This window comes from Poecilia latipinna, unplaced genomic scaffold (genome assembly GCF_001443285.1).
Source record: "Poecilia latipinna isolate Pla-1442-1.1 unplaced genomic scaffold, P_latipinna-1.0 Scaffold1237, whole genome shotgun sequence".
NCBI lineage: Eukaryota > Metazoa > Chordata > Actinopteri > Cyprinodontiformes > Poeciliidae > Poecilia > Poecilia latipinna.
In genome coordinates this window covers 162,371-175,516 of record NW_015113853.1, presented here as the reverse complement: position 1 = coordinate 175,516, position 13,146 = coordinate 162,371, and the positions used below count along the sequence as shown (strand labels likewise).

At 37.3% G+C, this 13,146-nt stretch overlaps 1 protein-coding gene across 2 annotated transcripts in view; it reads left to right on the top strand.

Moving 5' to 3' along the window:
• Positions 1–1,136: 1,136 nt before the first annotated feature.
• The window catches only part of map1aa (microtubule-associated protein 1Aa), a 35,341-nt gene continuing 23,331 nt past the window's right edge, over positions 1,137–13,146 (top strand). The window contains exons 1-2 of one of the 2 annotated variants that reach the window (XM_015054206.1): positions 1,137–1,371; positions 2,186–2,287. In XM_015054206.1, the coding sequence (XP_014909692.1) occupies positions 1,152–1,371; positions 2,186–2,287 (322 nt within the window). In that variant the 5' untranslated portion in view covers positions 1,137–1,151. Of the gene's footprint in view, positions 1,372–2,185; positions 2,288–11,865; positions 11,973–13,146 lie in introns of those variants that run through there. The other variant, XM_015054207.1, reaches the window with a different exon arrangement.

The following is a 13,146-nucleotide window of genomic DNA, read 5'->3' as shown; positions in this document are numbered from 1 at the left end:
CTAGTGTTTTTTTTTGGGGTGTTTTTTTTTTTTTTTTTTTGTTTTTTTTTTTTTTTTTTTTTTTTAAATAAAATCAACAAGAGAATTCTGTGTCAAGGCTAATTATTTAATTGATTTATTACTTCAGGTTGAACCTCCAACATTATAGCAGAAGACAGACAAGCTTCTTTGTTCCATGCTCACAGTTAAACATGGTGGTGGCAGCATTATTCTGTGGGGAGGCCTTTCTCTATTTGATTCAAAATTGTAAGAAAACCTCCAATAAAAGGTAACAATGCATCTATAACACAACCTTTGTAGCAGCTTCAGTCTCTGGTGTGAATGACTGTCGGATGCTCCAGTCACTGCCTTACTGCTGCTCCTCCATTAGATAAATTCAGCTCTGCTGTGCTTTGATCAAATGGCTCCGTATTGGAATCTAAATGACACTAAAATGAACTGAACTGAACGAAATTAAATTGAAATGAGTTGAATAGAAATGAACTAATTAAATTTGATTTAATAATTTAACTGAATTGACCTGGATTGGAATAATTGAATTGAATCCAACTAAACAACAACAACAACAACAACAACAACAACAACAACAACAACAATAATAATAATAATAATAATAATAATAATAATAATAATAATAAATAATCTGTGGGTTTTCGTGTGAACTGGATGAACCGGTACCACTCCGTGTCTCACTGTTTGTCTCATTACAGTCACGTGCGCGCACTTATTGTCATCTTAATGGCCGACTTGCAGCTTTTGTGCTGCAGTTTATGCAAATGAAGGCTAAAATAAGAGGATCTCTCTTTGTCAGCGCGGATCTCTTAAACAGAAGCGTCTCTGTTAGAGAACAAAGGTCCGTCAGAAAACGCGCTGCCTGGCTCACAGTGACACTGACAGAACCGGAGCGGCTCTGATCTGCGGACCGGTTTTATTTCCGAGGTTTGAACATGAAAAACGAGACGGATCATCTCCAATCGACTCGTTTTCAAATTTAGAAATATCTCTGCATCGCCTCCTCCTGCTGCCCCGCATGAAATATGACCAAAATTATTCCTGAAATCCATCCAATCAGAAGCCATGACGTAACATAGCCACATCCACGCCCATCCAATCAGAGCCTTTGCCACGCCCAGAGCCCATCCTGCACCGTCATGGTGCTCGCTCCGGATGCAGTTGTCATGGAGATGGAGGAGAGCTCGGCGTCCACTGCTGGCGCTGTTACCATGGAGACCTCAGGCTCTGCGGAGCGGGCAGAACAGGACCGGATCGGCGTCCCGGCGGTCCGGAACAGAAACTACCGGGTGCTGATCGCGATCGGAGAGATTTCCACAGAATATCACCTGGAAGCGGCGCGGAGTCAGATCACAGGAGGTGAGACAGAGAAAACCGAACCGCTTTACTCTGACTGGCGTGTTCAAAGTGTGGGTCGAGGGCCATTTTGTGGCCCCTGGAACTTTCATGTGGGTGATATTTAGACAGGTCGCAATAAGTAATAAATCAATGAATTGCATGATAAATTAAACTATTAATAATTTACATTTGCATCAGTTATTGTTTTTCTCTTTTCCCTCTTTCTACCAAAAATTGGATGAAAAGTTTTCAGTCTGGTGTTTTGGTCTCAATTAGCCCTTTTTTGAAGAATAATTGTGTTTACAGAGACTTTATTATTCATTTTACTTGTTTGGATATTTAAAATGTCTTCCAAGTTCAGGGTTACATTAGACTTGAAAGTTTATTTATCTTTGAGAATGCATTCAATCAATCATTCAAATTTTATTTGTATAGCACATTTCAGCAGCAACATCATAACTTTCTTGTTATATTACTTGAAAATGGTCTCATTTATCACAATAACTTCTGAGACAAGTTATCATCCAACAAAGTTTGTTACCATGACAGACCTAGCAATATTATGATAATGATAAAATAACTATTTAAGTAAAATAAAAAAAACAATTACAACAAAAATTATTTTGCATTTCAAGTCGGAAAAGCAATATGACCCACAGACTATTTTCAGATTTCAGTATTTTTTATTTTTTTAAATATTGGAGATGTACTTTTTAGCTCATTATTTTTTTAATAAAAAAAATACTGGAACTCAAAAATATACAGATTTATGCCTCCAACCTGAAATGTGAATATAACCGCTATGTATTTGTGTTTGTTTTTTCCTCTGCATCAGGTCTGCTTTCCTGGAACGTCGACCTGTCTGTCTGCGACCTGAATAAGGAGCTGCAGCTGTTCAGGAACAGACACACCGCTCAGTTTTCTCCTCAGGTCAAAGGTCAGATTCAGTTCATCGATCATTTTGCAGAAGCTCTGAACGGCAGCAGGACGTCCTGGTGTGTAAAGCTGTGTGTGTGTGGGTTGTGATCAGTCTGGATGGACAGAATATGAGTGGAGTTTTGTCTAAAACACATTTCTGCTGCTTTGTAAAAATGAATTAATCAGCATTTTTCATTTGATTTAAGAGTTAAGCAGCCTCTTAACTCGGATATCCCTTGGACCGGCCCTGCTAGTTAATAGTTTTGGTAAGATTTTGTGTTTTTGCAGTGAAGGAATCTATTTTATCATTTTTCCTGCTGTGAGTTGCTCTTATTGATGTTGATTTAAAATAACTCAGGGAGTGTTTCTGAATGCTTGGCAGAGAAACATTTCTGAAAGGTCAGCGTGGAGAAGCCATCAGGAAGAGCTTTTAATCTGAAAGGTCAGTCCTCAGATGTGGTTCAGACGGGGTTTAAATCCCCCGAGCTCGTTTGTGTTTACCTTGTGGAGAGCGGCCTCCGTTTCTGCCGCCACACTCCGTTTCTCCCGACGCCGTGCCATGAATACTAATGCAGCGGCTGGTGGGGGCAGCGCCGCCAACATGGCCGACAAATCCAGATACAAAGAGCAGAGAGGGAGGAAACCACTAACTGATCACACCCACTTAACACAACATTGGTTTATCTTTGATTTTTCATGCATGTTTTCTAAATTAAATCAGTTGATTATTTATGATATTTTCTGACTTCATTGGTTTTTTTAAACAGTCAAACTGTTTTCATTTGTTTTCACCTGGAGATCAGAGAAAGTGAAAAGAAACTGCAGACAGGAACATGAAAATCCACTTATCAATTAATATGAAGAACATTCACATGAAAAAAATGAATTTGCTCTAAATCATAGTCACCTGGAAATACACAATTTCATGAAATGCAGAAGTGTTTTTTTTTCATTATTTATTAATGTTTTACATATTTGTTTTCTATTAATTCATACATTCTCTTTGTTTATATCCAGTTTAAAAAAAGATGTTTTCTCTTATTTTGAAACACAAGCATATTTTGTTTATCCTAAGGCACATGCATCTAAAATATACTGAGAGATTATGTTCTAAGGCTTTTCACTCATTTTTACTGGGCTCCTTTTCATGTGGACTGTTTCTGTAATTATGTGTAAAATCAAGATGACACCTCTAATTATAATCAGAAGAAACATGCAGATGATCAAATGATGGGAGTGTCGGACAAATGCTGCAGAATTATGAACAATGTGTGGATTTATACACCAAAGTTGTGATAAATTAATTGTCAGATGGAAAGTGTAAATCAAAATCAAGAAGTTTATAAATTTAGATACTAACAAATAAAACAAAATACTGTAAAATCTAAAAACTACTGCATGTTTCTGTCAGGTAGGAAAATAAAAGATTTTTGGTGGTTCTGTCAGCAGTTGATTTAAATTTACTAAGAATGTGATGAAAAGCAGGATTTAACAGCAGCAGGTGTGTTATCAGCTTATTGCATAGAATATAAAGAGATTATTTAGTTTACAATATCCTTATTGCATTTTTCTGACTAGAGTTATATCAGCTGAAACCACTATCAATTTAATCAGCACACCAATGTCCATAAAAATGGAGCTTATATGCTAAAAATAAATCATTTTTCAAGATGGCCGCAGTTTTTGAGGCTTTTCAATCAAACTGTTTCCCATCTTCATGACTTGGATGAACTTTATGTCACATCATATGTTTTCCACTATGGTCATATATTGCTACCTGAGCTGGTTCAATTCCCAATGTCTATCCAAAACTCTTTGGTACTATACTCTGCTCTAGGGGCTCTTAAAGGGGTCAGGGCCCCCCGGAGAGGCAGAAAAACACTAACAGGGCTGTTGTGAATGATTTTCAGAATCATAGTGATGTGACTCCTGATGCCTTGGGGCCAAAAGGGGCAATATTTACATAAATATCCTTAAATGTTTCATTATAAACTGTATACTAATACAGATTTTAGTTGATCTTAAGATTATTCATATTTATTTTTAAATAAGTAGAGGGAAAACATTTTATATATTTAGGTGGTTGCTAGCCTTTGGCAGTGTTATTCTGGGGTCACAGGCTGAAAAGTTTGGGAACCATTGCTGTACAACAAACAGGAAGTCGGCCATCTTGGATTGAATTTGAATTACTGACCCTGTTTTGGCCGTATGTAGCCTCCACATTTGATCCAATTCCTCCTTGAGGCTCGGATCGATCGGCTTCAAATCTGGTCCGAATGATCTTAAGGGATAGGGCATTAAAATTTGGTCAAATGGTGAGTTTTTGAGCATACTAAAGGGGCGTGGCCTAACCTCGGACTTTGACTACACACCATGGCTGAGCCTTTGGTCAGTTCATCAGTTGAGGTCTGTGATTGGTTCTTGGCTGGTGACATCACTGTTTCCTCGCTGAACGAAGAGGCACACAGACAGCCAGGCTACATAAAAGATCTCCTTTCTCCCCAAGAGAGGAGGAAGAGGAGGATGAATGAAGCTGTCACCCACACGGCGCGATTAATAGAGGTCCAGTGGAGCGGCTCTGTGGATTGATATCTGGTGAAGCAGAACCGGGTGGAATCAGAGACCCTCAGGGGAACAGGGGCCATTAACACTGCAAAGATCTGGTGTACAAATATCATCTGAAAACACATCTGAGGGATTAATGTACATATGTAACAGCTGGTGTTTATTTTAATAATATTAGTATTGCAAAATAATCACTGTTTTGCAATATTAAACAGTTAAAAAATTTGAAGTTTGTCAAAATTTATTTATTCTTCAAATTCATTTTGTTTTGTCAAAAACTTGTTTCCTCTTGACAACTTACTGGTTCTGCTATGCTGCTCTTGGTGGTTACCATAGCAACCCGTAACTGACAGCTCCTCCCCCTCTTTCTGTTGCCTAGTAACCGTGGTGTGTATTAGGGTCAGCTCTGTGTTTTCTTTACATTTCTTATTTTATCTTAGCACATACTTTAAGCAAAATCAGTTGCCATGTTTTGTATGTTTTGAACTTCAGCCATTTCATTTTTAACCACCACCAACTGCTCATTGCTCTGCAGTTTGTTTAAGGATATTTATTATTTTATGAATACAGACAGAAGTCGATGGACTGATGTTAACCACCAACTCTTATATCTTGTAAAATCACTAAAACTAAAAAACGTCTCTGTAGTTTTATGTGGTCAAGCTATGCAAGAATATTTTTTAGGTCTGAAGTAAATTAGTTCCATTTCCTAAAACTTTGAAATCAACATTTGAACAAAATGGTTGAAATGTTGATAACTTCAGCTACAAAATGATTAAATGATAAAAGTGATTTTTAGGCGATTTGTGTTCCTTCTTGATGGGAGTTTTTGGTCGAACCGTTTGGAAAGTGATCTGTCCAGTCTTTTCCCACAATCCCACTCTAAGAGCTCCAACATTCCCTTAAAGGGGAAAAGGGCACAGAAAAAAAAGTAATAGAGAAGTGACAATAATGTAATACTGCAGACACAGCATAACTGTTACAACTCATGTAATGTCATTTCTGTCTGGTCTTTATGTCATTTTCTCTCAGTGGGGAGATTTAATTTTGTGTTGCTGAACCAACAGAAGAGCTTTTTATGACTTTCTCTCCCACGCTGCACATGTTTGGCCCGCTGTCGTCTTCCTCTATTGATTTCTGCCCGAGGAGCCGCTCAGATGCAGAGTAAATCATCGCAATGTGCTGAGAAAAGCAGAAACCTGCAGAAGATAACCTCACACATGCAGCTTGTGTTGCTGTCAGCTTTCTGGCGATTTAATCAGATTTTACGTAGCTCATCAAAACATAATGAAAACACGAGTCGTGATTTGATTAGGACTGAAGATTGGCTTAAACCAATTTTATCAATATAATTTTTGTGTTTTTGAAAAATTTTTTAAAAATCTGGAATGATGATTAAAAACATGCTGCACCATCATCCTTCTTCCACTTCCTGTCGTCTTCTTTTTCATCTGTTCTGCCTGCAGTAACACCTGGTTGTTGATCGCATGATGTGGTTCGCAAAATACATACATTTCAATATGGCCATAAAAAAAATCCCAATAAAGCTCAAAAACCGTGAATTTTCTCAAAAATTGTATATTTTCATAAAGCAAATGTATTTTCATAATTCTAATACTTGGCTCTTTGTAACTGACAGCCATCTTGGTAGGCAGTTGCTATGACAACAATAAAGATAGGTTGCTGGTGCCTATCTCCAGCTAACCTTCCAGGTGAGGTCACCCTGGACAGGTCACCAGTCTGTCACAGGGCAACACAGAGACACACAACCATGCACACACACCTAGGGAGAATTTGGAGAGGCCAGTTGACCTGACAGTCATGTTTTTGGACTGTGGGAGGAAACTGGAGTACCCAGAGAAAACCCACCATGCACAGGGAGAACATGCAAACTCCATGCAGAAAGACTTGGGGCCAGGAATCGAACCCAGAACCTTCTTGCTGCAAGGCAACAGCTCTACCAACTGCACCACTGTGCAGTCTGAACTAGTCATAAAATAAATTTTATCTCGCTTTTTGTTCTGACTAGTCATAATTCAATATATCTAAAATGTATTTTAGATAGTAGTAAAAACTCAGACACGTTATTGATTGTGGGCGTTGCCTGTGTGTCCTGGTTTAAAATTCAGCGGTGTTTATTGATCTGCCCCGTTCTTCTCATGCAGCCGGGGTTGTTCCTGAAGATGTTGCCCCTCCTGTTTCAGGTTCTTCCATCCACACCAGACAGACTAATGCATGACTTCTGAGTGTTTAATGGTTGTAATGTGAACTATGCCAGAAAGATGAGAGGCTGCAGGCATAAGTGGTAAGAAAAATGCTCCATGCAGGCAACAGCAAATATCTCACTCCCTGTTTCCTTTGCTGTTCAATGAAGATTCGTCGATTCAGACTTTCCTTTCAGAGTCAGTCCATCACGTTTTGGAAAGACTGTAAGAGTGTATTCACAGAGCTTTTTTAAATTTGAACGAAACAGCTGTTATGCTAACAGGTGAGCTGGATTTTTGTTTAGTGCTTTAGCGGTTTTGCTAACTTTCAAAACAAGTTAGCTTCCCTTGAATTAATTTGGAACTGCTAATTTAGTCCACAGCTTTCAGTTGAATAAAGTTTGACATCTTTGTTGAAGTTTTATCTTCTTCAAGCAGCTGGATGATTATATTTATGCTATTATTTTCCGATTATTATTTTTCAACTGAGCAAATGGTGATTGTGCACCAAATGTGAGCTACACAGAAAAATACAACACTGACATGAAGAAACAGCCCGGTGTTAATTAAACAAACACATGCAAAAATTCACCTGATTTGTTTTATTTGGTTCCCATAATGCACTGCTTTCAGTTTAAAACAGCTTAAAATCTACTAGGCAAAATTAGCAGCAGACTGAGCAACATTGACTCTGTTGCTCAACAGGTTGCTGTGTAATGACTAATTTAGCCCTGATGGGGGCGATATGCTATGACATATGCTGGGTATCAACATGGGGCTGCACAGTGGCGCAGTTGGTAGAGCTGCTGCCTTGCAGCAAGAAGGCTCTGGGTTCATTTCCCAGCCCTGGTCTTTTTGCATGGAGTTTGCATGTTCTCCCTGTGCATGTGTTTTCTCTGGGTACTCCAGTTTCCTCCCACAGTCCAAAAACATGACTGTCAGGTTAATTGGTCTGTCTAAATTGTCCCTAGGTGTGTGTGTGCATGGTTGTGTGTCTCTGTGTTCCCCTGTAACAGACTGGTGACCTGTCCAGGGTGACAACATGGTTGAAGTTAGCATTAGTTTCTGCTGTTGATGTAGAGCTTTAGCATTAGCAGCACTAAAGTTCATAATTAGTGGTTTAAGGTTAGTGCAACTATTGTGTTATTTTTTGACATTTTATAGCTGACTGCAAGTTATCAGATGTGTTTTACTTAATTATTTCTTCATTATATCGGTCTGGTGGTAATTAGGCACTGGAGAAACTTCATCACAAAAAATCTTTTTGTTATTTAATGGAGCCATGTTGGTTTGAAGAGCTTCAGAGATTAGAAAGCTGCATTTTGTATTTACTACAGAGTGGTTAAAAACCAGAAACAAACAAAATCTATAAATGTTTAACATAATTTCCATATAAAAAATGAGAAAACTTTTGACCTTCAGTTGTGACATTCAGAGACGAAGCAGACCGGGAACGTTTCCCAGAAAATGCATTAATCTGCTGCTACTGGAGGAAAAATATACTACGTCCAGCTGCTGCGTGCATGAGGGATTTAAAGGGATGATGTAAAGTGGCAACGGAGGGAGGGGAGAGAAGATGAGGAGGCCTGGCATTGCTGAGAGGCTGAGGGGAGAAAAAAGGCGTGGCGGGCCGGCCGTAGGAGCTGCATGACCTTTAGAGGAGACCAACAGGCTTCGGCGGCGATGCTGCTTCAGCAGCTGTGAAGGAGCTCAGATTCATTAACTGGCTTATTGCACAGACATTAAGAAAACAGGAGGTCAGCAGAGAGCACCGTGTCGTAATGACAGGAGCCTGAAGAAGACTTTGCTGAAATCATGCGTGTTGATTTATCCCCTAGGCTCCATATTCTGGGACAATTAGAGGGTTAAATCAGATTTTAACCTGCAGTTTTCCAGGATTTCCGGTTGTTTATAATTTTGGCTGCTTTTTATTCATATTTAGTCCATTTTTAAAGAACATGTTGTTTGCTATGTAGCACAGTTTGTCATTTAGAGTTAGCACCGCTAACTTGCAGTTAGTGGTGCTAGTTAGAGTTAGCACTGTTAGAGGTGCTAACTCTAAAGAACTAACCAAATACTAGTTTCAGAAACGTTAACACAGCCTAGTATTTAGTGGAAGTTAATGATAAAGCACTACACCAGTGTATTATTTTGTGCAAGCTAACGCTAACACTAACGTTCTATGCCAAAAATGTAGTCAGTGGACGCTAATGAAGATGGCATTTAGTGGAAGCTAATGCTAAAGTGCTATACCACCATACTATTTAGAGGAAGCTATGTTAAAGTGCTATATATATTAATTATTAATAAAAAAGGATTTTAGAGTTTTAGGTTGACATTATTTATGCTAAAATATTAATTCTTTTGGATGCAGAGGGCCGGACTGAGTCACTCTGCTGGGTTTTTTCGGTCAGTAGAGGATCTGAGTGAAAGCTGAACTAATCTGCAGACACTAATGAAACCAGACTCCATTAGTTCTGTGTTTACTGCTGCAGTAGATGAGTTATCAGCACTGAAACCGTCAGATTGAGCTTATTCTCCAGATTTGTGACAAGTTAAATTTAAGAACAAGTTAACAGGACAAAGTTCACCTTTTTTTAAATTTAGGCAAATCTGCAGAATTATGTTTTTGTGTAAAGACCCTCATCCCACTGAAGTTTATCCCTCTATTATAAAAGGTCTAATTATAGACTCAGAGGATGAAGGTTATTTTCCTAAAACAAACATTTTCTGCATCAAAGAGAATTATTCTCCATGTTATTTCAGGAACAAAGAGACAAGAGAGCAAAGAGTCCATAAAACATTTAGACAGACTTTTCTGAGTCTATTTGGGTTTTTTGTTCCTCTGGGTTTACTGACGACTCTGCATTAATTCAAAATGTTTTTTCTAAGTCACTCCTTTTTATTTTCAGCCTCATTTACCTTCAATATACAACTATAAACACATAGGATTTAGACAGATTTAATGTAAATATTATTTTAGTTTTAAGTCTAAAAGGTGCGAGGTTGAATTAAACTAAATCATGTGTGATGTTTATTTTTTTAAATAAACGTCACAGACTGCTGTTTACTGCTGCCATTGGGTAAAAAACAGAAACAGTTTTCACTTCAACATATAACTTCCTTACAAGTTCCAGCTGAAAATTAATCTTCCCAAATATTTATGAAGTGCAGAACACAGCATTAACTAGAAACAGCCAATAAATGCCAAAACTTCTGAAAAACAGACAAAAATAAAGCGTTCGATTTGGAAATGGCTGCATTTGCAACAAACCGTCACCAAATTCTGAGTGCAAAAACAGTCTAAGCATTTTTTGCCTTATTTCTTCTGAAGACATAATAGAAGACTTTATATAAGACAAAACTTACAAGTGACTTTTAAACATATATGAGCTCGTTTTAAGTCAGTAGTTGCTCCATACTGATGAAAAAGTTTGATTTCCACTGACAGATTATTTCACTTGTAACAAGTAAAAATATTATAAGTGAAATAATCCACCATAGGAACTATGCTTTCAACTGTCAACTTTCAGTTTGAGAATTATTTTTAAAAATAGTTTATGATATAAATGACTTTTCTTTTCATTTAAAACTCCAAAACCTGAACTTACTCCAGAAACCAAAGTGGTTCTGTCTTAGAAAATACACTGTCTTCAGTCAGAGGCGTCTTCAGATGCACTGTAATACAGACTGCTACAGGCGATCTCTCATGTCAACAGCTTCACCATTTACGAAAACTCTATGAAAAAGTTTCAATTAATATGAATTACATTTAATTTCCCTTTGGAATCAAAGTATTTTTGAAATTTATTTATTTTTATAAATAAAATATATCTATCAACATAATACTAAAACTAATAATAAATATGCATATACTTATTTTTGTAGTAATATCTTTTTATGTTTTTTTTTATTTTTATTTACTTATTCTGTAATGTTTATGATTGATTATTGCTGGTATGCACATTATTTCAATTAAAGCCACTTAATTTAGTCTTTTGCAAGTTTTTTTTTTGTCTGCAGCCACAAAGCAAGAAGAGAAAAAAGAAACATTTTCAGAGGTTTTAAGCAACAATAAACCCTTTTGGAGTGAATCAACCTTTTTATAGTTTCTTAAACAGGTCATTTTCTCGCCTGTTATGTAGATAATTTTAGCACAAAATGAGTCAGAAAAGCTGCAAAAACAAAACTTCTGGACCATTTCACTTAGAAAAGATTAATTTATTGGTTAATTTGAATGTTTATCATGAAATATCTGCTATTTGTGTTTTTCAGAGTGCTTAGGGTAAAAACTACTCAATAAGAAGTATTTCACTATGCTGTACTTTTACTTATCACTACCCATTGTGAGTAACTTCAATTAATTCAATTCAAAAACACTTTATAGATCCCAAAGGTAAATTTAATAACTTTATTTGCTTTTTAAATTGTTTTATTAACTTTTTTTTTCATCTTGGTTCTTAAAATATAAACGAATTCCACATAAATTTAGATTCTGATGGTGTAATTTCTAAATGTTAATGTTTTGTTACTGATAGTTTTTTACTCTTACTTGAGTATGTTTCACTTTTACTTGCATAAAAAAATGTTAAAGTATCGATACCTTTACTTTAGCTACGTTCCCCACTTCTGACGTTTTTACAAATATGCATTAATACCTTTGACCCAAATCTTTCACTTTAATAATAATTTTAAAAATCTGCTTAAATTAGCGTTAATATTTAAACACAACTACTACGATGTAGCATTTGAACGCCTCATTGCCGCTTCGTTCAACAATAATCACTACAAATCCCGAGCGGCTCCTGAAGGCGGCATGAGGCAGCAGCTCGGTGTGGGAGGTTGAACCGATCCAGACCGTTCAGCCTTCATCCTCATCTTCATCCTCAGCAGCATCAGGACCCCTCCCTGCTGCACCCGCGGCGCTGAAGGACGGTAAGAGGCATCCATCCATCCAACCGTCCAACCATCCATCCAACCGTTCATCCACCCGTCCGTCAGGCGGAGACGCGCCGCGCCTGAGCTGCGTTGATAGAGGATTAGACTCGGCTTGTTTTTATACATTTTTATTATTTTAACTGAAGGAATCTCCCTGAATCAGTAAAATTATCCGAGGTTCTGGTTCCGCTTCGTGCAACGTGAGTAAAAACTGAAAACTGGAGTTAAAAAAAAAAGCAAAAAAAAAAAGCAGGTTTTCTTCAGACTGGAGCGTTTCTGCGTTCATCTGCTGCGTTTAGCTCGGATTACCGTTGCGGGATCTCACAGACATCTCCCCATTCGCGTTTTCTTCTCGTTTAAATTTACATTTCATGCATGTTATAGTTAATTTATTTATGTTTTATTTGTGTGACATAGTGCTTAAAATGTGAGAAAAGGGTAAATGCATCCTTATTTCCACACATGTCCGCGGGCAGCTTCATGTTTTGGGATTTTTCCATGATTCTGAGATGATGCTGCAGTTTGTTTGGACGCCGTGGAGGCCTGCAGCCTCCCTGACTCATGATGCTCTCAGCGTAGCTCAGTAGATTCAGGTGACCTGATTCCTTATTTTTATTTAAGGTGGTGAAAACAGACCTGAAGGCAACAGCTGTGGAGTATTTTAGTTTGTTCATGAGCAAAATGTGCAGGATTAATTCTGGGTTATGCAACGAAAAATGCCTAAAAATAGCTCAGAGGGACAGAAACAGTAAATATAAGGACATTTCTATGAGCTAATTCACTTTTAGAACCATAAATTAGTTAAATTAACAGGTTAAATGAAGCGTTTTGGTTCATGACAAACTAAAAAAAAAAAAAGATTTATGTAAAAATTATTTTAAAAAGTAAAAATGAAACACAAGCATTGTTCCATCAGGAAGAGCAGGAGCTTCTTAAAGAGACAGAGACCCAATTTCAGGGTGTTAAATACAGAGTTGGGCAGTAGTTAGTTACATTTACCCAGTTACTTGAGTAACTTTTTTGAAAACAAAAAGTACTTTTAGGAGTATTTTTACTACGCTGTACTTTTTACATTTACTTAATTTTATTATGAAGTATTTCTACTTTTACTGGAGTAAAAGGATTTTCTGCCCACTGAATTAAAAACATGTTTTAATCAAAACTCCAGGCA